At 38.9% G+C, this 25523-nt stretch overlaps 1 protein-coding gene across 2 annotated transcripts in view; it reads right to left on the reverse strand.

Moving 5' to 3' along the window:
* LOC127419628 (signal peptide, CUB and EGF-like domain-containing protein 3) overlaps positions 1-25523 on the reverse strand; it is a 151414-nt gene that overhangs the window by 55561 nt on the left and 70330 nt on the right. For both annotated transcript variants that reach the window (XM_051661183.1, XM_051661182.1), the window contains exons 4-6: positions 24576-24710; positions 3018-3164; positions 2508-2624 (exon numbers count right to left, since the gene is read on the reverse strand). In XM_051661183.1, the coding sequence (XP_051517143.1) occupies positions 2508-2624; positions 3018-3164; positions 24576-24710 (399 nt within the window). The remainder of the gene's footprint in view (positions 1-2507; positions 2625-3017; positions 3165-24575; positions 24711-25523) is intronic.

Here is a 25523-nt window from a genome sequence, read left to right on the forward strand (position 1 = left end):
CACAGTAATGCATCATAAAAAAGTGTTTCACGGCAGTTCAAACACTCCTCAGTTCGCTTTATTTATATGGATGTTTTTCAAGCAGACTAAAAATTCAATGAAACAAAGTAATCTCTTCAGTAATGAAAGTACTTTTTGAACGTAACCGTATTCTGATTACCAACTATTTAAATTGTAACTGTAGTGGAACACAGTTACTAATATTTTGTATTTTAAAAGTACATGTATTCCATTATTCCCCATCCCTGCATATATGAATTACATTTCTCACAGACCTGTTTTTCTATCCTAACTTTTTTTTTTTTACTTCGTAACTGTTCTAACTTTCTTAACCGAACAGCTGTCATTTTTTGTAGTAGATCATAATGCACGTAACAAAATAAGCAAAAATTTTTAGCACATTGTTTAGACTTGGCTTACCTGCTAATAATTTTCAACAATGTGCTGACTGGTATAATATGTTGGGCAACTTTTACTTGGTGAATTTCGTTCAGCAGGCTATTAGGTTTTATCTTATTGGTCCTGCACTGCCAACTCATTCAACTGTTTTCAACAAATATTCCTATATTTGCTAACATTGATTTCGTGAATGCCTGTCATTCGTTTTCTGTTTAATGTACAATGATCATAATGCAACGCAATACGTCGCAGATATATGCTCTTTATCAGTGGCACCAAAATTCCTGCAATTCCTGCTTGTGTTCCACAGAAAAAAATAACATCATATGAGTTTGGAATGACGTGAGGGTAAGTAAATGATTTACAAATTGGGCTCCGCCTCTGAATCAAATTTCCATTTCAGCTTAAAGGGTTAGTTTACACAAAAATGAAAATCCTCTAATTATTTACTTACCCATCCTAGATGTGTATAACTTTCCTTCTTCTGCAGAACCGAAGTGAAGATTTTTATAAGCACATTTAATCTGTTTGTCCATACAATGCAAGTGAATGGGTGCCATGTTTGGCTGTTTGATGGTCCAAAATGCAGCATAAAATTATTTAGGCAGCATAAAAGTAATCCACACAACTCCAGTCAATCAATTAATGTATTCGGAAGCAAATCGATAGGTTTGTGTAAAAAATAAATCTATATTTAAAACTTTATTAAAGGTGCACTCAGTAGTTTGGAGCCAATTTAAAAAAAATTACACATTAATGAATGAATTGTGTTTTTGTGAAGAGTAATCTGAATAGTGTACCCTCACTTGAGATAAAGACTTTACTCATAATAGTTTTCTATAAAAAGTGTTTTTATTATACATGGTGGGGTAACCCCCTTCAATGTGTTTCACCATGTTGAAATCACATGACCCGTTGTTTCACTAAACGTCGAAGAAGAGAATCCTCATGCTCATTGACTGCCGCCTGTGTAGATCCTCTATGCTTAGAACATTGTTGACTGGTGACGCGAAGAGCGAAAAGAATCAGAATGTGCTTTATTGCCAAGTATGCTTACACACAAGGAATTTGTCATGGTGACAGAACAAAATGGAACATACTTATTTATCGTGCTTTAGCAGCAGAGACAACGGGAGATCCCGTTGGAAGCAAAAAAAGGTCTGAAGCAACTTGCTACAAGCAAGAACACAGAAAGTCCGGTAAAGGCAAAAAACTACAGTAAACATCGGTAATGGTAAGGCATCTACGTCTTACGATTGTTGTGGAATTTGTGTAAATCATGACGTTGGTTGCTTGTACATAAAATTAGTTCTTACATTTGTTTGTAGACAAAGCAGTTATATTATAGGAGTTATAAATAACTTTAGAAATTACCGCAAATGCCAACATTTTCCAGATGCAAATGATATTCCAAAGCTGACGGGGGCAGCAGAGACGAGCATGCTAATCCACGTCAAAAGATGGCAGTATAGCGTCTAACACCACTCTCACACTGGTACTTAAAATACACAAAGAACATCAATGCTAACGCTAGCTAGAGAACTACTGAATGCCCCTTTAACTTTAAAAATTTGCTTCCTGCCAGCAGTTGACGCATCACGTGACGTAAGCGCAATGGCGCATTCACAAGAGAAGTCGGAAGCGTGCTTTGTATACAACATGGAACGAATGTCACACGAGAGATAGGTCATTTCAAACAACATCCCAGCGCTGGCCGGAAGCACTGCTTTAAAGTTAAAAACTAAATTAATTATCGATTTGTTTCTTACACCTACCTATCAGTTTGCTTCAAAAGACATTAACTGATCGACTGCAGTCGTGTGGATTACTTTATGCTGCCTAAATATGCCTTATGGATCGTCAAACAGCACCCATTCACTTTCACTGTATGGACAAACAGCTGAAATGTGCTTATAAAAATCTTCACTTTGGTTCTGCTGAAGAAGGAAAGTAGTGCACATCTGGGATGGCTTAAAGGTAAGTAATTCATGAGAGAATATTCATTTTTGGGTGAACTACCCCTTTAAGTCACCTATCCCTCTTTTCTTTCAATGCCTGTCAAAATAGGGACCACTTTGTAGTATGGTATACTGAGAGTGCTAACTCACCAACACAGGTCTTCCCATCAGAGTGAAGAGCAAACTTCATGTGACATGAACATTTGGGCCCTTGGTCCATCTCCTCACAGATGTGCTGACAGCCTCCGTTACCGTAGTTACAGGTCACTAAACAAGAACAACAGTAAATGTTGAGCCATCAAACTTGCACTTTAAAGGTGATGTGTGTTATTTTTGCACCACTAGTGCCACCAAACTCAAAAATAATTCACAGACTATCTATCTATCTGTCTATCTGTCTATCTGTCTACAGTATCTATCTACAGTATCTATCTATCTATCTATCTATCTATCTATCTATCTATCTATCTATCTATCTATCTTTATGCACTCTCTTCCTCAATTCCTTCTTTCATGCCCTTTTCCCCATGTCAGTATTTAACAAAAAATTAGAATAACACTTCTCCATTCTAATCCAAATACCAGCAAATGTCATTAGCCCCATGGGGAGTGTGTGTGTATATGTAATCTCTGCTCCTGATTAATAGAGATTGTACTCACATTTACAGTCTCTGTTGTTTTTGGTGAGCTGGAATCCTGGTCTGCACTCACAGGCGATACTTCCTTTGGGCGTCTCCCTGCAAATGTGGGCACAGCCGTGATTTTTATCCATGCAGGTGGGCACATCTTTAGTTCCATTAAAACGCACTGCAGGGCAGAAGAGGAGGAACAGGAATTATAATTTATTTAATCTACACTAATATTAGCTTCTATTAATTTGCATATAGGAAGTCAGTTTCTAAAGAAAAAAGACAGAAAGACATTTCAATGATGAATGGTGACTGAGACCCCGTTTCCACCTGGTATTACGATGCGTCTCGGGTGATCCGATCACATGTGGTCAGGTGAGACACATCGCTGTTTACACCTGGTCACTTAAATGCATCTCCTGTGACCACTTGTGTTCGGATTTGGAGGGGAGGGTCTCTGTTTCATGACGACATACATCAATCACCATGTCAGTGTGTTACTGCATGAAAATAAATTGCGACAAAGTCATATAAGACAAAGAAAGCGTGAAAAAAGCGGCTTGCTTTTACTCCCAAATGCGGTTGAAATTGTATCTAATTACAAACGCAACATGTCAAGCAGAATTATCCGTTATCTTAGTGGATTACCTGTATTAAAGGAGCTTTAGATGTTTGTGCTTCTCGTCTGTTTTTATATCATACACACTAAAGAAGATCCATGAAGCTCTCCTGATTGTGTATGTACTCGCTTTTTCAATTTTTCCGACTGGACGGTAATTAACTTTTAAAGCCACTGGTAATCGGTAAAAATTCAAAGCGCAGCAGTTGATTGACTGGTGAGGGGTGGCCCTTCGCCGCTGCCGGGACGCATACAGGACGGATTAGCATTTACACCTCAAATGCGATGTGGTCATGTGCATTTTTGACCACATTCGTATGTGGTTTTTGCGTTCTCATCACAAAACGTTTAGACCAGCATTTAGGGCTGACCACATGTGATCGGATCACCCGAAACGCATCTTAATACCAGGTGGAAATGGGGTCATAGTGTCATCTCTGTTTGTGTTCCATGGACGAAAGAAAGTCATAGGTTTCGAACAACCTTTACAATGAGTAATGTAAACATGACAGAATTTACATTTTTGGGTGAACTATCCCCTTAAGAGCATTTGGTCGTCTGGTTCTGCTTCAGCTTGGTGAGAAAACCACCAGGCGATTCAGAACCAAAGAACAGGCTGTACCCGTTTGAGCGATGAGTCCCTGCTTTTCTTTGCCTGACCCCAGATCAGACTGATGTTCAGCTGTGTTTGAACAGTAAGAAGAGAATGAAGCAACCCACTGACTGCAGACCCCACGAAGCATCTGTGTCAACAGACCCTCGACACCGTGAGAAAACAGTAGAAAGAGAGAGTTAGAACGTCTATATGTAACGTTATATAAGACTAAAGCTTATATCACACTTATCTCACAGGGTCAGGTATATATGCAGTCAAACCTTGAGAAAGAATCCTTAAAGGAATATTCCGGGTTCAATACAATAAGCTCAGTCGACAGCATTTATGGCATAATGTTGATTACCACAAAAATGTATTTCGACTCGTCCCTCCTTTTCTTAAAAAAAAAAAAGCACAAATCTGGGTTTCAATGAGGCACTTATAATGGAAGTGAATGGAGCCAATATTTGGAGGGTTTAAAGGCAGAAATGTGATGCTTATAATTTTATAAAAGCACTTACATTAATTACTCTGTTAAAACTAGTTTATTATTTGATCTGTAAAGTTGTTTAAATTGTCATTTTTACGGCCATTTTAGGGTTGTGGCATTACGTTGTCATGGCAATGAAGTTGTAAAATTGGATATAATACAGAAAAGGTTTGTTAGCGATTTTTTCACACTAAAATTATGTTTACATGCATATTGTTTACGTCATGTGGCTATACTTTTGAAACGGATTGGCCCCATTCACTTATATTGTAAGTGCCTCACTGTAACCCAAAGGAGGGACAAGTTGAAATACATTTTTGTGGTAATCATCATTATGCCACAAATGCTGTCCACTGAGCTGAACTTGTATTGAACATGGAATATTTCTTTAAGATGAGCTATTACATAAAACAAATGACAATGTAAACTTTGGATATTGGATATTACTTCTGGTTTATTCGTCAAGTGGAAATGGAAGGTCAAGTCACGTTCCACACAGTAAACTCTATTGTATCCTGCACATTTTGGCAAATGTACAGTAGTAGGTCATCAGGCTATTCTACGCATACAGAAAATCTGCATTCTGTGCACAGTATACATACTATATATTGCAAATAGTACAGACTTATCACACTGTGAATTCTATAATTATAGGTCGAAAGTTTTGCTGCTAAAATCGGTCTATGCTTACTAAGTTTCGAATCACTGCCCCCAGTGGTCAATGCTTGCAGTGTTGTTGAATGTATGGCCATGTGTAAGTTTCAGTTTCCAGGTGAAATGTCCACAGAATGGTGCCAAAATCAAGTATTATTTTTAGTTGTAAATGATGTAATACAGTCAACAGGCATGCATGTTCTATTAACTCTACTCCCTTACCCAAACCCCAACCCTAAATCTAATGACAATCAGTGGAGTAAAAATGTAATTTCTGAGCAAAAATGCAACCTCAAAATCTCGCTCAACATTTTTTATGTAAAAGTGTAACCCGTGTCTCGGCGGTTGCGGCAGTAGCGCTAAAGGGAAATGTGTTCATGCTAGAATTAATGCAAAAAATATCAGATGAGGGATGCAGCTTGACAGTAATTCGTCTGAATGGGGTCAGTTTGAGGGTACATGCACTTTCTGAAGTTTCCCTTGTGATCATGTTAGATTGTAAGAGTAGTATGTTAGTAAGCTATTTAATCAATTAAAATACCTTCAACATTATGCAGTCTAAAGGCCAAAGTATAATTTGGTTGTCCATGTTGCATGATCGCTCCACGCACAGTATGCGTGATCAAATTTCGTCATCAGCACAGTCTGTGCGACCTGGCCACTCGCAGACGCGGTCCTCATCTGTGCACATTGTTAGCGCATGGACCGGCCATTGACTGTACTAAAAGAGTATCACAAAGCAGTTGTAGTGGGCATGAAAGGCTTTGAAAGGAAACATGGTCGGCTGGGCGCAATCTGATCCGGAAAGCAGAAAAACTAAGTAAACCCGGGCCTTAACACAGTGTGTCAAACAGTGCTGAGACTAGTAATTCAAACTGCTTAAAGACATAACACACACACACATACACATTTTCAGTCACCATGGACAAAAATGTACACCCCGAGGGCAGTTTTTTTTAGCAGCCCCTCTGAGCACACTTTACAGGAAACCTTTCCCTCTTCAGCTGAAACCCGCTGACAAATGTGGACAGAAAGGCGACAGGGTTCTACGTTTTGGTTTCAATTAGTAATTCACAACCTGTCACATCTGCTTGCATCACTTTGATTAATTAGAAGCTTTTGTTTTCCCTTTCTACTGCCAAATAACAAAAATCTGACCATTTTTTTACTCTCCTACTTTTGGGAACTGGTGTCTCTGGAACTTTCCATTTTCTCGAATTTATTCTCTCGGTCTAAATCTCTATTTTCTTTGCCATAGCTTTGAATCATGTTTCACAAAGTCAGAACGTCATTGCCCTGCTGAGACATCTTGACAAACTGGGCTCTCAGAATAAACAGTTCAGGCTTTGCGTCACTTATTTCCTCTAAAAAATGAACAGAGAAACTTTCACTGAGTTCAGACGACTCCATGAATCCAAAGATTCTGAGAGCTTCTTATAGAAATATTACTTCCCCCCCAAACATTCACCCTTTGTCATTCAAAATCTGCATGCTGTTAGTTTTTTTTTTTGTTTTTTTTATTGTGGACACAACAGTAAAAAATTCTGAGGAATCTTTGCACAGCTGTTTTCCATATATTTATAATACCACCATTTATGGTGCTTTTTTTGTTTTTGTTTTTTGTAGCTGGGCAAGACATGGTCTCTATTAACTGTCCTTGTATGGAAAGATCGGAGTAAAGATTCTACAAAAACTTGTCAGAATTGTCATTTTTTGTTTAGTCCCTTTCACATGACTCATGTCAACATTGCCCAATGCAATGAACTTTTTTTTAGCAAAGCGCCAGCTACAGTATACAGTAAAAATGGAGGTGGAGGTTTGGGAAAAGTTGTATAAAATGTGTGGCTCACTTTATGTAAGACTAAAAAATGAATTGTAGGTCGTTGCCAATTCTAAAACAGTCCAGAGATAGGCTCATATCACTAAGAATCTAAGACCCCTTCGCATACATCAGGAGAATGTCTCTCCTCAATACTGCAGAATCGTTCATCATGGTTGGGTCAGAACCATGAACCAGGCCCGAAGACTCTCAAAAGACCAGTAAAACATCCGAGGGCTGATACAATGAGTCTTTTACACACTCTGAGATGTAGCCCACCCTCTAAGGTTGCCCCATAGCTCTCTGACAAATTCCTCCCATTTTGTATCATTACGAGAGTTATTATAATCACTCCTGGAACAATGGGTTTGAGAAAAATGGAGTTGAATGATTGTAAATATGTCAGGATGTGGCTTCCATCTGTTTGTCTGCTAGTTGGTTTGTTCCGGTGGCATGGCAGTATTCCCCACTGCTTACTATTCACCTGCAAGTCTTTATCTCATCACAAGCCTGTGCTACTTAAACCCGGAGTTCTCAGTCATTCATCGCCAGATTGTTCAGTCAACTAGAGTGGTACTTATGCAAAGGACAACTAGCTTTTAGTTTTCTCAGCTAAATCATTCAGTCTTTGTTCTTGTTTTTATCTGTTTTCTTGTACCTCAGATCCACCATCTAACCTGCCTAGCTGTAGATCCACTCTCCATCAAGCCTGCCATGCCAAACCATCCAACTCACTGCTCCGCTGTGCCATTACCTACTGCCTGTCCAGCCCCCAACCTCCAGTGACAGTTCAATCACCTGTCTGCTCATTCTTCATCTTTTACAGTTTATTATTAAATAAAATTTTATCGTACTCTGTGTCCGTGTCTGTGTTCAGCATTTGGGTTCAAACCTTTGTTCAGGCATAACAGAACAAACTGGCCAGCATGGACCCAGCTGACACAGACTCATAAAGCTCTCTCTGGACAAGGAATACTTCTGGGACAGCACAAAAGTCAGCTATGGGATCTCACGGACAGCAGCCAACCATGACAGGTCAAATCTCACAAATTTGTGAAAAAAGAAATGAAATTTCTGTTACACTTGCTCAGTGGTCTACGAGTCTGACTTCCAGTCAGCCCGCCCCATCACCTTCTTTCATTCATCCTTTACGTGAGGCTCATGTCCCGGATCCTGAACCATACTCCGGTGATTTAGGAAAATGTAAGTCCTTCAGTGTTCTCTAGTTTTCGGCCAGCGGCCACACACATATTCAGAAGATGAGGCAAAGATCTCTTATGTCATTGGGCTCCTTTGGGAAAATGCCATAGCATGGGACACAGCTGTCTGGAGCAGTCAAACCACCTTGTTAACTCTTTTCCCTCTTTTACTGCTGAACTTAGGAAAGTTTTTGACCACCCTGTTAATGGAGCTGAAGCCGAGAAGTGCCTCCTCTCACTCTCGAAGTGTGGCTGAATATTCAGTGGAGTTCTGCATCTTAGCTGCTGAATCGGGTTGGAATGATGGTGCTCTTCAGGCTGTGTTTTGGGATGGACTTGATGACCGCATTAAGGATGAACTGGCTGTTAAGGACAGATCTGATTCTCTTGACTCACTTGTCTCTCTCTCAATCATTCTAGATAACTGCCTGCGAGAACCCCGTAGGGAAAAATCCAGTCTCTCTCACCCCGCACCCTCTTCTTGTGTCTGTTCCTGGTTGAATGGAAGGAGGATGCCGGATTACTTTCTAGTCCCCGTGTCTCAACCAACACTTTGATGTCTGATGAGCCCATGCATTTGGGTCATGCTCATCTCATTCCAGCTGAACGACTCCGAAGATTGAGGGCGGGTGAGAAGATATATTGCAGTCAAATGGGTCATTTCCTAGCCTCTTGTCACCTTCGGCTAAAAAGAGGGCACTCACCGGTAAAAGGAGGATTACTAGTGAGCCTAACTACATCCTCCTCAGTGTCTTCTCTCCGCCTGCAACTACAAGCTACACAATGTTTTAATCAGCAGTCCCTTCCTCTGTTAGCTCTGGTGGATTCAGGAGCAGATGACAGCTTTCTAGATGTTAAGCTTACTTCCCTGGCCAGCATTCTGACTGAACCACTGGACACTCCTATAAGAGTGAATGCCTTGGATGGAGAGTTTTTAGCCCGTATCACTCATCGCACCATTTCGCTACTTCTGGTCCTGTCTAGAAATCACAATGAGTACATTCAGTTTAATTTAATATCCTCACCTACATCTCCTCTGGTCCTAGGACATACCTGGTTATGAATTCATAAACCACACATCGACTGGACCTCTGGAAAGATAATGCACTGTGAAGGCTTCGCATCGTCCTCTGGCTGGTCTGCTTCACCCATTGCCTATTCCCAGTCGCCCCTGGTCACACATCACCCTCGACTTCATTACAGGATTGTCCCCCTTACAAGGTAAAACCACCATCCTTACCATTGTTGACCACTTATCCAAGGCAGTACATTTTGTAGCTCTCTCCAAACTCCCAACATGTCTTCCATCCCCATGGCATCCCATTGGACATTGTTTCTGATTGTGGACCACACTTCACCTTCCAGGTCTGGAGAGCCTTCTGCCGGGCTCTTGGAGCATTGGAGAGTTCTTCTGGCTTCCATCCTCAATCCAATGGGCAAGCAGAGAGAATCAACCAGAGTTAGAAGCAGCATTACGATGTGTAACGGCCTGTAATCCCTTGTCCTGGAGTACCCACCCTGCTTAGATTGAGTACGCTCACAACTCATTTCTCAGCTCAGCCACGGGCACATCTCCTTTGAGTGTTCCTTGGGATACCAGCCTCCGTTGTTTCCAGCCCAGGAGAATGACATTGCTGTTCCATCTGTCCAAGTTCACCTCAATCACTGCAGTAAGATCTGGAGAGATGTTCGTTCTGCCCTCCTCCATTCGGCTGACAACAACCGTCGCCTTGCTGACCGCCATCGGACTCCTGCATCCAATTACCAGCCAGGTCAGAAGGTATGGTTGTCATCCAAGAACATCACATTGAGAACAGAGTTCAGGAATCTGTCTGCCCATTACCTTGGCCCTTTCGTCAACGAGAAAATCATCAACCCCTCTGCCGTTAAACTCAAACCACCCCGGTCTATGAAGATCCACCCCACATTCCATATCTCTCAGCTCAAACCAGTGCAGGACTGCCTGTCCAGTCCTCAGCCTCCAGTGACAGTTCAATCATCTGTCTGCTCATTCTTCATCTATTTCAGTTTATTATTAAATACAATTTTATCATTCTCTCTCTCTCTCTGTGTCTGTGTTCAGCATTTGGGTTCAAACCATTGTTCAGGCATGACAAAATAGGGAGAAATTCACACTAAATTTGGGAAAACAATGGGAAAGCCATTTGAAGGGACTAAAAAGTGGCAGATTAGAGGGTGTCCTAGCACCCCTGGTCAGTTAAAATAAATACAGGCCTGTAAAACAGGTCTATATGTGGAGGGCAGCAAAATATGGTAAAATGCTTTATTGATTGATGGTCAGGGATGTGAGTTTGAAGAGTTTGTAGCACAATGACCCAAGTGAACAAGATTTAACTGTAGACCAGTAAAAATAGCATCTAATTCCACTTTCTTTGCAAGCATTCTAGAACAAACCAACACATTGCACTCTAGAATGTCATTCTAGAGACTGTTCACAGCTAATTCTGGAACATCGAAGACTCTAGTGTGCTCACACCATGTTGGAATTACCCTAATTACGAGTTTCGGACTAATAAAAAACGATCATGCATTCTTTGAACTCATTATTACTTGTTGGAAACTCTGAATTTTATGAAAGCTACAACTTCTACCAACTGATCGTTGTGATATCATCATGCAAAAACAACCAAAATAGCAGAGGCTTCAACAGTTAAAGGCACTCAAGCATCGTTCAGTACCGTGTGTGTGTGTGTGTATATATATATATATATATATATACCGGGCCAATTTGGTTGCTTAGGAGACCTGACTGGAGTCACTCAGCATGCCCTGGATTCAAACTCGCGACTCCAGGTGTGGTAATCAGCGAGTACCGTGTATTTTAAAAATGGCTAAACTTTCTAGAGCAAGCTCTGTAAACTTATGAGCACAACAGAAGAGATGAAATAAGCCTGATCTCGTGAAGAAAACCTTGACTGTGTTGCGACAATTCTGAGGTGAAGTGTCCACTGATTGGTTTAGTTAAATTTAGTTAAATTTTCTCCCAAACAGATGAGTTTTTTAAGGTTAATGCTCTATCAAGTTTTAAAATCAACAAAACCTATGTTCCCTAAACTTTAAAACTAAACAACTGATAGTGTCATAAAATGCAAATGTGACATGAAAAATGTAATTGCTGATGCAGCCACATAATTGTTTTCACATCATGTGTCAATTCGGATACTCTTCTAGGCTCGTTCCCTGATCCTTTGCATCGCAAGTGCAATGCTCAATCAGTTGAGCTACTATCACGCTAGAACAAGTATTTAAATGTAGTTGGTTATGTAATGCAAACAATATAAGTATAAGCTGCGCATTGCCTATACAGCAAGTTTCGCTTACTGCCCCCTGGAGAAAACAGATAGTACTCCAAGCTTGAATTGCTCAGACGGAAGAAATATTCCTTATTACATGATTAATTGTGTTAATTTTTTTAACGCGTTATTTAACGTGTTAAAAAAATTAACACAATTTCTATCTATTTAGACTGTCTCAATTGCTTCTATCTCTTTATGTAATCTCAGGCTGACACGATGTTCAGTGGGGGCTTTGTGGGGGTCATGACATCTGTTGCAGGGCTCCCTGTTCTTCTATTCTAATCTTTTCTATTTGCAAATGTAATGTTTGGGGGTCTAATATTTATATTTCCTATTGACACTAAAGCTGAAGATATAAATAACCATCTTAAGACAAATGCTTTTGTGAAACATCTTATGTGCCAAAGACTTTTGCATAGTACTGTATATTGAATTATTGTTATTTAAGGGGCTTTCTCAGCAAATATTTATGTATGCGATTAACTGCGATTAATCGGCATACCAAATAATTAATTCAATTACAAATTTTAATTGTTTGACAGGCCTAGTTAAAATATATTGCCTTATCATGCACTGTAGTAAAAGTATTTTGATGTCATAAGATAGCATTGTGTGAGGAACAGAGCAAAAAGTGTTTATTAACTGATAATCAGCCATTTTACTTAGTGTGATTTGTGTAAAGGAAGTAGTAAGTAGCGCCTCTAGTGGAAACTGCCATGATACATTAAAATTTAAAATGTATTTTGCAAAAATGTAATTATAGTAACATGTTTCCATTAAACCAGGTAGGAGGAAATACTGTATAGAAGGTTTACTAACCAGAGCTGCATTTCCCAAAAGCATCGCAAGCTTAAGTGGATCGAGACCATTGGCGCCAATGGTTTCTACAATCTCCTTGGGCTTACGATGCTTTTGGGAAATGCAGCCCAGGATTGTAGCACAAAACTTTGGAAACTCTAAATATTCTCCTGCTATATTTGCCATGAGCCCAAGGCAGATTTCTTCATGCAGAGAAAAAGGCAGAATACCACAGTAATATCAAAGCAATTTCTTCAGGAATTCTCAGATCTTGGTCTCAGATCTTCCTGCCAACAATAAAAGTGTTCTGACATGAAGGACGCTATTTGAGGTTCACATATTCTTGAGTAAGTTTCAAGCTTTTAACACCTCTCTGGAAGAGCTGGCACAACAAAAGCTTTCCTGATTGGTCACTGGCTGATGTGTAAACACAATTCTTCTTAAATCCTCTGAACCATCCAGAGTTCATTTACACACATGTTTCTTTCCATAATTCAACTGCAAACCTGCATAGTTGTGTTTTGTGTGTGTTGTGTAATACAAAGTTGCTTCCAAACAAACATAAAAGACCGTATCAAACTACGCTCAACAGCACAGAAATTGTACTGGCTGAAATGTTAGGCGGCTAGAATCCAAAGAAAAGTACAAATAAATACATAATATTGACATATCAACTAAGTTTTTAACAAATGTAGTCCTCTTTGAAGATTTTCACAGGGAAAAAAAACCCATGTAAACTGTGAGGTATGTCATAAAAAGTGGCTATAGTGAGCAGCTGTAGTCTCCATCCAGTTCACTGTGTAGTTGATTGAGTAATTAATATCTTTAAACTATCTGTAAACGATTAAACCCAAGCACACAATCTGCCCCTGGTCCACATAAAACTGAATTTATGAGGTGTCTACTATATTGAGGCAAGTCTATATTCTAAGCTGGTTTATTAAAGCAATAAGCTATGAGAGGCCATGCATGTTTTTAGCACGGGTAAGCCTAAACCCTTTATCCATGATAAAATCACTATAACTCACAGACTTATTGGCTTATTGCCACCAAGGCACCAATGTTCAATCAATAGTTATGTTGGCTTAATAATGTTTAGGTTTCATTAAACATTTCTAACACTAACTCATCCGATAAGTGTACTAACTACATCCACCAAATATGGTACAGACCTTCAGAATGTTTTATCAAAAATATGAAAAATTCCCACACAAGGCTTTAATCTACTTTGAGTTTCTATCAATCAATCAATCAATCTATCTATCCATCCATCCATCCATCCATCCATCCACATACTATCTTTTTGTATGTCTGATCTGTCTTTCTATCTGTCTGTAAACTTTCTGACCAAGCTCTGTCAAGCTAACATCAAAGTTTGTCATGTCGACCTTTACTTACAGTATATAGGTATATAACATTTATTATTAAAAATTACCGTAATAAACAATTCTTCCACCAAGTAACATAGTTCATTATCTTAACTGTAAGCTGTTTAAGGTTGCTAAGTAACAAGCAACATTTCTATTACTCTGCTTGTCTGTGTTTGCAGCATTACAGGCAATCCTGTGCATTGATTGGCGACACACAATTGTTGATCCTGCTGTGGCTTCGGTTGGAACTATCTTCATTGGCAGACCAAATATATACAAAATAACTGGCCATATTGTGTCTAAAATGGAAGTCACTCGATATTAATGTATTTTTTATAGAACCGTTATATAAATGCCATATCACACCATTGTATTGTTGCAATGTAAACACAGAACATGCATTTTGGGCTAAATGACAAATTAACTTGTTTCCCAAACATGTTAATTTGGATGACTTGAAAACATGTGCTAACTGACTCCAGTTGTGGTAATCAAGTAGGTGTAAAAGTTTAGACCTTTATAGTAGCTACAAAGGTCAGAATTTGCAAATCAACCACAACGATTAAGCATCTAGCATGTGATTGCAAGACAGATAAACAATTCTAATGGACCATTAAAATGTTAATACAGTGCATCCGGAAAGTATTCACAGCGCTTCACTTTTTCCACATTTTGTTATGTTACAGCCGTATTCCAAAATGGATTAAATTCATTATTTTCCTCAAAATTCTACAAACAATACCCCATAATGACAATGTGAAAGAAGTTTGTTTGAAATCTTTGCAAATGTATTTAAAATAAAAAACGAGAAAAAAAAACAAAACAAAAAAAAAAAAACACATGTACATAAGTATTCACAGCCTTTGCTCAATACTTTGTTGAAGCACCGCTGGCACCAATTACAGCCTCAAGTCTTTTTGAATATGATGCTACAAGCTTGGCACACCTATTTTTGGGCAGTTTCTCCCATTCTTCTTTGCAGGACCTCTCAAGCTCCATCAGGTTGGATGGGGAGCATCGGTGCACAGCCCTTTTCAGATCTCTCCAGAGGTGTTCAATCGGGTTCTAGTCTGGGCTCTGGCTGGGCCACTCAAGGACATTCACAGAGTTGTCCCGGAGCCACTCCTTTGTTATCTTGGCTGTGTGCTTAGGGTCATTGTCCTGTTGGAAGATGAACCTTCGCCCCAGTCTGAGGTCCAGAGCGCTCTGGAGCAGGTTTTCATCAAGGATGTCTCTGTACATTGCTGCATTAATTTTTCCCTTGATCCTGACTAGTCTCCCAGTTCCTGCCGCTGAAAATCATACCCACAGCATGATGCTGCCACCACCATGCTTCACTGTAGGGATGGTAGTGGCCAGGTGATGAGCGGTGCCTGGTTTCCTCCAGACATGATGCTTGCCATTCAGGCCAAAGAGTTCAATCTTTGTTTCTCATGGTCTGTGAGTCCTTCAGGTGCATTTTGGCAAACTCCAGGCGGGCTGTCATGTGCCTTTTACTGAGGAGTGGCTTCTGTCTGGCCACTCTACCATACAGGCCTGATTGGTGGAGTGCTGCAGAGATGGTTGTTCTTCTGGAAGGTTCTCCTCTCTCCACAGAGAAATGCTGGAGCTCTGCCAGAGTGACCATTAGGTTCTTGGTCACCTCCCTGACGAAGGCCCTTCTCCCTCGATCGCTCAGTTTGGCCGGGCGGCCAGCTCTAGGAAGAGTCCTGGTGGTTCCAAACTTCTTCCATTTACGGATGATGGAGGCCACTGTGCTCATTGGGACCTTCAATGCTGCAGAAATTTTTCTGTACCCTTCCCCAGATCTGTGCCTCGATACAATCATGTCTCGGAGGTCTACAGACAATTCCTTGGACTTCATGGCTTGGTTTGTGCTCTGACATGCACTGTTAACTGTGGGACCTTATATAGACAGGTGTGTGCCTTTCCAAATCATGTCCAATCAACTGAATTTACCACAGGTGGACTCCAATCAAGTTGTAGAAACATCTAAAGGATGATCAGTGGAAACAGGATGCACCTGAGCTCAATTTTGTGTGTCATGCAAAGGCTGTGAATACTTATGTACATGTGATTTTTTTCATTTTTTATTTTTAATACATTTGCAAAGATTTCAAACAAACGTCTTTCACATTGTCATTATGGGGTATTGTTTGTAGAATTTTGAGGAAAATAATGAATTTAATCCATTTTGGAATAAGGCTGTAACATAACAAAATGTGGAAAAAGTGAAGCGCTGTGAATACTTTCCGGATGCACTGTAAGTTGATATAAACACCAATGAGTGAAAAGTGTTTTGGAGGGTTGTGTGTGTGGTGTTGCTGTCAACAAGCAGTTTCACAGACAACAAGATAAAACAGAACTTTTAAAGGTGGGTGGGTCTTGCTTATGTACGAGGACTACATTTTTACTATTGTGAAGAAAATAAGTGCAGCTTATCTGGTGCAAAACATGCCGAACAATGCTAGCCCTTAAAAAAAAATCTAGAGTTCTGACAAACTTGCCGCAAATTTCCAACTCATTATTTTCACATGCAAATGAGCTTGCGATTTGCACTAAATGATTTCCAGAAGTTTGCAGCTCTTCACTGGTAGTAGTGAACCTGCAGTAAACCTTTGGTGACAATGAAGAGTTTGCTGCAAAGCTAATTTGCATGTGAAAATAATGAGTGGCGAATTTGCAGCAAGTTTGCCAGAACTCTCAATTTTTGAAAATCCTCTCAAAATCATAAATCAAGTAATAGCACACCTCTCCTTAACAAGTCACATGATTTGAGGTATCATTCATGTAGACGAATTCATTGGATGAATTATGTTTGTGCCCTAATGAAAGATGGTAAGTACACAGTCTTATACCTTATGTCCGATTTTCAAATACTTTTTTGCCTCAAAACAAAGATTGTGATGTTGTGATTCACCTCGGAGCTGGTTGGTTTGGTTCATGGCTTACAACTGTTTTATGAAGGATTTTTATAAAGTCTATGGAAGAAATTAACAGGGAAAATACTTCCGGAACCCAGACGGCTGAAAAAGTGGGCCTTAGTAAACACCACTAATTAGCATTCTGGGAGTGACACTTCAAAAAATTATGTTTTGTTCAGCAAATATACAGTTGAAGTCAGAAGTTTACATACACCTTAGCCAAATACATTTAAACTCAGTTTTTCACAATTCCTGACATTTAATCGTAGAAAACATTCCCTGTCTTAGGTCAGTTAGGATCACTATTTTAAGAATGTGAAATGTCAGAATAATAGTAGAGAGAATGATTTATTTCAGCTTTTATTTCTTTCATCACATTCCCAGTGGGTCAGAAGTTTACATACACTTTGTTAGTATTTGGTAGCATTGCCTTTAAATTGTTTAACTTGGGTCAAACATTTTGGGTGCCTTCCACAAGCTTCTCATAATAAGTTGCTGGAATTTTGGCCCATTCCTCCAGACAGAGTCCGGTTTGTAGGCCTCCTTGCTCGCACACGCTTTTTCAGTTCTGCCCACAAATTTTCTATTGGATTGAGGTCAGGGGTCTGTGATGGCCACTCCAATACCTTGACTTTGTTGTACTTAAGCCATTTTGCCACAACTTTGGAGGTATGCTTTTGGTCATTGTCCATTTGGAAGACCCATTTGTGACTGAGCTTTAACTTCCTGGCTGATGTCTTGAGATGTTGCTTCAATATATCCACATAATTTACCTTCCTCTTGACTCCACCTATTTTGTGAAGTGCAACAGTCCCTCCTACAGCAAAGCACCCCCACAACATGATGCTGCCACCCCCATGCTTCACGGTTGGGATGGTGTTCTTCAGCTTGCAAGCCTCACCCTTTTTCCTCCAAACATAACGATGGTTATTATGGCCAAACAGGTTACTTTGTCCCCATGTGAACTTGCAAACTGTAGTCTGACTTTTTTTTGGCGGTTTTGGAGCAGTGGCTTCTTCCTTGCTGAGCAGCCTTTCAGGTTATGTCGATATAGGACTCGTTTTACTGTGGATATAGATACTTGTCTACCTGTTTCCTCCAGCATCTTCACAAGGTCCTTTGCTGTTGTTCTGAGATTGATTTGCACTTTTCGCACCAAACTACATTCATCTCTAGGAGACAGAATGTGTCTCCTCCCTGAGCAGTATGATGGCTGCGTGGTCCCATGGTGTTTATACTTGCATACTATTGTTTGTACAGATGAACATGGTACCTTCAGGTGTTTGGAAATTGCTCCCAAGGATGAACCAGACTTGTGGAGGTCCACATTTTTTTTTTTTTTTTTTTCTAAGGTCTTGGCTGATTTCTTTTGCTTTTCAAATGATGTCAAGCAAAGAGGCACTGAGTTTGAGGGTAGGCCTTAAAGTAAATCCACAGGTACACCTCCAATTCAGTACACCTCCTATCAGAAGCTAATTGGCTAATTGTCTAAAGGCTTGACATCATTTTCTGGAATTTTCCAAGCTGCTTAAAGGCACAGTTAACTTAGTGTATGTAAAATTCTGACCCACTGGAATTGTGATATAGTCAATTAAAAGTGAAACAATCTGCCTGTAAACAATTGTTGGAAAAATTACTTGTTTTATGCACAAAGTAGATGTCCTAAATTTTTGCCAAAACTATAGTTTGCTCATATTAAATCTGTGGAGTGGTTAAAAAATAAGTTTTACTGACTTCAACCTAAGTGTATGTAAATTTCTGACTTAAACTGTACCAACATTCTACAATGCCAAAATTTGCATTTTGATTCTATAATTCAAAGTTACAGAAATGCATTCCATCAAAATAAATTTAGGCTTTGCAGAGTGGTCTCTTCTACTCATTCTAGCCTAAATCAATTGGCTTTTTAGTTTGATGGAGCTGTGAATCTGAGAAAATTACTTTAAAAAGTGTAGGTTGCTGTTTGATAACTTGAAGATCAAGGCAAAGTTTCAAATCAAACTTAAACATGACAGCTCAGATCGCAACTGTCAGATTAGCAGCATGCAACATAGAATTTGCAGGCTAACACTGAGGTCATTGGAAGTCAGTTGTCTGGACACTCACCCCTGCAGGCGCAGTTTCACACAGGAATCCTGGAGATTCTATAATTACATGTGACAAGCACCTTTGATGCCTAGCAATTATGCGCTTATTTATATACAGCATGCGTTCCAAAAACAATCCTCACATGATTTCTTAACAATCTGAACTCTCGCCTATGTCGCTTGAATACTTTCGATTAGAATGGGCAGATTAGACACGCTTCCACCTGAAGCAATCTCTGAGTTTTTTTTTGTTTTTTTTTGTTATCTAAATGGCAATGTAAAAAAACCTGGTCTTATAGTACACAATTAAAACAACAACAACAACAAAAAAACATATAATAATTACATAATAAATTAATAACCACTTGCTTGATCTGAACAAGTCATTTTAAAGCTTAGAATCTTGACTTTAATATGCATATAACTGATCCTACCAATTGTTAAATAATACCTTTTAATTTGCTGACAAATAAAAACTGTTTTGTTGTCATGTTGTTTTGTGTGTGTGTGTGTATGTGTGCACATGTCTGAGGAATTTGTGTGTGCAAACACACATCCACATATGTGCTCATCTAAGGATTGGGATGATCCTGAACACTTAATATTTCTGTATTTTATAGTCTAATCCATTCATTTCCAATGGCCGGTTATTTTTGACCAGGAACACAACAAGTGTAACAAAGTTAAATAAAACAAAACAAAACAATAAAAAGAAAATATGTAAAGAAAATGGTCCAACTTTTATTTTGTGTGTGTGTTTTCAGATAGCATATGTGAACAAAGTCAAAGAATTGATTTCCAATTGGATTAAGTAAAAATTATTGGAATACAACATAAAGGTTAATTTAATATAATAAAGTTAAATAATATTTTTGGCATTTACGTGACTGATCTTAAATTTATATTTTGCTAAATTTGGCCTTTAAATATATTTTTCCTTTCAAATGTAGCTATACTCAGCTCATGAATAATAAATTTAAACATATGTAACCTGCATCAGTCTGGACGTCTCATTACCGCGTTTCATTCATTGATGATATTTCATACCTGTTGAGCTTCAACGATAAATTCCACCATACAACGATTGCAAATGACTTTAATTTGGTTTAATGTCCCAGACAGAATAATTTATTAATACAGTAGCCATTCTCTTACTCTGACCAGGCTTTAAAAATCACCCAAGAACAGAATGAAGCAGTTTAATGTCACATTGAATAAATACATTAACTGCGCTAAAATATATTTAATGGAATTCTACATATTTAATCAATTTCAAACGTTATAACTCATCATAGCCAGCTTTTCTTATGTATTTACATTTCAACATTTATCGATATACTTAACAAAATCGAGATTAAAACATACACTCACTGAACACTTTATTAGGTACAACTGTACACCTAATTATTCATGTGATTATCTAATCAGCCAATCGTGTGGCAGCAGTGCAATGCATAAAATCAAGCAGATACGGGTCAGGAACTTCAATTAATGTTCACATCAACCATATGAATGGGGGAAAATTTGATCACAGTGATTTCAACCGTGGCATGATTGTTGGTGCCAGATGGGCTGGTTTGAGTATTTCTGTAACTGCTGATCTCCTGGGATTTTCACACACAACAGTCTCTAGAGTTTCCTCAGAATGGTGCCAAAAACAAAAAACATCCAGTGAGGGGCAGTTCTGCAGATGAAAACGCCTTGTTGATGAGAGAGGTCAACGGAGAATGGCCAGACTGGTTCGAGCTGACAGAAAGTCTACGGTAACTCAGATCACCACTCTGTACAACTGTAGTGAGCAGGATAGCATATCAGAATGCACAACTCGTTGAACCTTGAGGTGGATGGGCTACAACAGCAAAAGACCACATCGGACACTTTATTAGGACCATAGTGTTCACTGAATGTACATTTAATTAAAAAAAATGTGATGTATGAGTTCATCAGGTCTCTCTCTCCACCCTCACACATTGAGCATTGCAGTGTTTGAAGTGTGTAGTTGTTTCATTCAAAAAGCACTGGTGCTGACACCCTTTACTAGTCTCCTTTAACATTCTGTCATTTGTTCTTCAATCTGATCTGTTTGAACAGTCATTTGAGGTCTGGTACAGGCCTCCGTCTGAGGAGAAGGAGTGTTTACCAGACATTGCTTTTTCAGATCGGCTTGAGCTGAATTAAAGCTTTACAAACTGTTATTCCACTGAATTTATTGTTTAGAATATTTCTTCTCCTGCTTCTTACATTTCTGGACTTCAAAATCTTCTTCCAAATACTAATTTTAATGGGAGTTTCAGAAATTAGGCCACTAGGCACATTGTGAAAACATAACCGGAAACTAGTATACTTGAGGTTTTCATAATTCTTCAGCAATTATATTATATAATATAAAACAGCAAATTGACATGCATCTACTAAATAACACAACATAGTGGAACAGTGTATGTGTATGTACTCATGTAAGCCACTCTTCCAGTGAGGCCCTCTGCACTTGGGGCCCATTACCTGACTTTGAAACAAATGAGACTTTAAGACGAAGGAAGCAGTTTTTTATTACTAAGTAAACATTTCCCAGACCACTGCACTGACGGCAACAAAAACACATGGGCTGAGATTCATTTTAAAAGCTATTTCAAAGCTTGCAGGTGTGAGAAACAGAAAAAAGCAACACAAAACAGGAAATGCATTTCGACTTTAGCTTTGAGAATTTTCAAGCAAATCATTACACTGACAGCTACTAAAAATTAGCTTCTTAAAAAAATCTGACAACGCAAGAAAACCGCGTTTACATCAGATTTGATAAAATGAGGGTATTCAGTGCTTTCAAAGTCAAAATGTAAACAGACATGCACACAACACTTGGATTAGACAATAAGAAAGCCGTTTAAGGAGTTTACATGTGAAATCGGGGTAATGGTCAAAACTCTACCTGTGTCGACTGGTTTATTTTTAAGCTGTTTATGATCTTACCCTGATAAAGAAAAAAATTTTTACATGGTGTTTACATGACCATACGCGGCGGCTTATTAAGCATAATTTGTATAAGATCATGCATGTGCAGTAAACACGCTCCATGACTGTGTAAAACTACCTACATCAAAGTAATCAATCAAACACCAACAAACATCTTTGTTGGGTTTTATTGGGTCAGTGTGTTCACCCTGTTGGTGTTTGTTGGCGCAGTTTAACAATGACAGTTATGCTTCTCAACATTCTATATCCAACAGCCAACTTTAGAATGCTGGTGTTTGTTAGAGTTTTGTTGGAGTTTGTAACTTAGGGCATTCTGAATTGTCCTTAAATGCACACAATTTTCATTACATGTCATAACAACAGAGATTAAGGTCAACATTATGGCATTCATAACCCATATTACTTAGTGACTTATTTCTGAGTGAAACTGTAGGGTGGGACTTGATTTTATCTACAGTATCTAGAATGGACTGGATTGTGAAAAGTGGGTGTCTCACACAAGAATAGAGTCAGACCTGAATGTGACTTTACAGTGGATTGTGGTTGGTTGTTTAAGAAAGCATTGATGGGGAGTAACTAACTACGGTTGCTTTCACACTGGAACTTTTGGTGTGCACCTAGTTCGTTTGACATCAGAGATCAGTTTGTGTCATTGGTGTGCAAGTGTTTTTTTAGCGAACCGCACCCTGGAACCGCAATTAGAATAAATGCAATCCATGCTAACTCATGAAAGTGAACTGCTGTTGACAACATGTTGGGGAAGCTACTTTGAATCTGTAGCTTCCCAAGCTACAGTTCCTAAGCTACATGTAGTTAAACTACAGTCAAGCTACTCCAAAAAAGTAATTAGATACAAGCTACTACCAAAAAGTAGCTAATTAAACTTGGGTAATAGAAAGCATTTTAACCTTGAAAAATGCCATGTTTACATGTAAAACTGCCGTCAGCTGTTTTAAAATGGGATGTTTAAACAAGCAACCAAAGTAACTAGGTAAATGAAGTGCGTAAACAGTCGCTCTCCAGCTAAAAATGCGCTAGTGTTGATATTCCATTTAAAAGAAAATAAACCACTGCCGCTGTACAATGTACAAGTTAAAACGAAAAGCGAGAGTAACCCCATTTCCTCAAATTTCTATCCGGTTTATTGATTGGGCAAGCTCTTTGTTTGACTATTGTCTACACATACAATCCGTCAATCCGTCATCACCTCCAAATGACGAATTACGTCACTTGCGCAGTCAGGTTATCCACCATCGTCTCTTCCTAGCCTGCAATTATCTAAAGCATATTGTGTTGTAGCTATAATGGTAATAGCAAACAGATGACTGCTCGCTCAGATCTATGCCTCTCGCTCCAGTGGGGCACCGGTCACAACAGAAGTACAGCCCCTCAAAATCAGAGCGTTTGTAGATTTATGGTGACTTAACCTCCCCATCCAAGAAGTTTTAATCTGGGAGCAATAAAACCAACATAAACATGAAATATGAGGGATTTACAACAGTATTTATCAACCCCAATCCAACCGGAAAAAAACGACAATAAAAGTACTTGATTCCCGCCAAAATCTGTGTTTGAAACATACGATCCAGCCATTTGTAAGACTCCAATAACATTAAGCTTATGAAACGCAAACACTGACAAGTTCAGCGGGCCAAATTCATCTCCTGAGATTTGGCTTTAAAGAGAACAGCGGTTTTCCACGAAAATGATTTAACCACAACATACACAGCACAGAAACTATTGCTAAGTTCAAAATGAAATACAGAATTGTTTTAATAGTACGTGAAACAGTAGGCATTGTTCCATGATAAACGTTTCAAACAGTAGTATGCAACATTGTTGTCACATGACCTTCATTACATTGCCCAGTATATAGTATATGCTATATAAAGCAGAAAAAGTAGGAGAACCATGTTAGTATGTTATAGACCTTAATCAGGGTACTCGCGTATTTATTTTTTGCGATTTAAAATGAGGCTGTGAGAGATAGTTGTACAGTCAGTTTAATGGGTTGTATGGTTTAATAGCTTTGTGTCAATCATTTAGCAGACAAAATATTAAAAACATGGGTTGTAATAATTAGACATGATCTTGAACAGTGGTTCTCAACCGGTTTTGCTTCAAGACCCAGGTTTTGCATTTGGCATCAAGCAGCGACTCAACACAGTGCCAAAATTATTTATCATAAAAATATAAACAAAAACATTAAAAAAATGAAATCGTATTAATATTACCATTTTTAAAGAATGAGAGCTTGTCAAGCATCCCGTCCATGTTGGCATCTTTCTTAGATAGCTTTTACCAAGCGACAAATTAATTTGTACCAGATTTCGGTGAGTTTGATTGGACACGTCTTTGACATCAACAACAAAAAAATATTTTTTAGCTTTTTAAAGTTGAAAAGCCTATTTATTTTGCAATCCTTACTTTGTATTAATGGGTGGTGGCATTTTAATATTTGCATTTAGCATTATTATTTCCTGTTGCTGTCCACAAACCTGCCAGAAATAACCTACGACCCATTTTGGGTCACGACCCACCAGTTATAAACAACTGATCTAGAACATTTAGGTAGTACAAACAATTTAACATACTGTATGTGTATCCCACCCAGCCTCTTTTTCAATCACGGAAAATTAAATTGTTTATCTTGAATAAGGTCATAACATAGACAGTGACTTTACTGCATGTTGCTCAAGGAGCGTTGTTGTGTATGGGTGTATAACCATGAGGTCACTCGAGCTCACCTTTTGGCCTCTGGATGCAGGTGTGCTGGTTGTCGGACAGGAGAAATCCATCTCTGCATCGACATTCGTAACTTCCCATCATATTCACACAGATCTGCTGGCAACCACCGTTTCCTTCCGAGCACTCGTCAACATCTGCCGGACGACAAAGACACACATATGAGGATCAACCAAACCCTAAAACAGCATAATATTCGTTCCATAAATAGTCATGAATGTTAAATGGGGGTAAGATGTGTCAGTAGGTGACCATATATTGAGAAAAGGCCCATCAAACACAGCTTTTTTAGGCTAAAACTCAGGTTAAGACTTTGGGATCCTCCTAATACGATCCATGAATCTAAAGTTCCTCTACCTGCTGTGAGTAAACAGTCTACAGCAGCATTTCCAGGCATTCGTGTGTATGTTCTGCAAGCTTTTTTGGTTTTGGAATGGACTTCTGATGGCCATTTGTGCAGTTAAATTGCATAATGAACTATAATTCAGGTAGATGTTTCTAAATGAGATCTCAGATAAAGTTGCTGTTGGATCATTATTCAGTATGTCATCTACAGTGTTTCTCAAACTGGGGTGCATGGGCAACTTTAAACTGTTGACAGTAAAGTGGAAGTGTGTCATTTCCGCGCCACCAAATGGAATTGCAACATTTTTTATTGTTTTCAAATAGCCTTCTGAATATACCCCCCGTCTGCCATCATCTGAACAAACAGATAGTCCCGCCCCAAACTTACAACATTGACTTGACCACACCATTGGTTGAGTCAAATGTTGTTGTGTTGACTGGATAGGTTGCTTAAAGGAATATTCCAGGTTCAATACAAGTTAAGCTCAATTGACAGTATTTGTGGCATACTGTTGATTACCACAAAAATGAATTTTGACTCATCCCTCCTTTTCTCAAAAATGTATGTTACAGTAAGCACGTTCATATGCACGTTCTTACACCGA

The sequence above is a fragment of the Myxocyprinus asiaticus genome, chromosome 29 (genome assembly GCF_019703515.2).
Source record: "Myxocyprinus asiaticus isolate MX2 ecotype Aquarium Trade chromosome 29, UBuf_Myxa_2, whole genome shotgun sequence".
NCBI lineage: Eukaryota > Metazoa > Chordata > Actinopteri > Cypriniformes > Catostomidae > Myxocyprinus > Myxocyprinus asiaticus.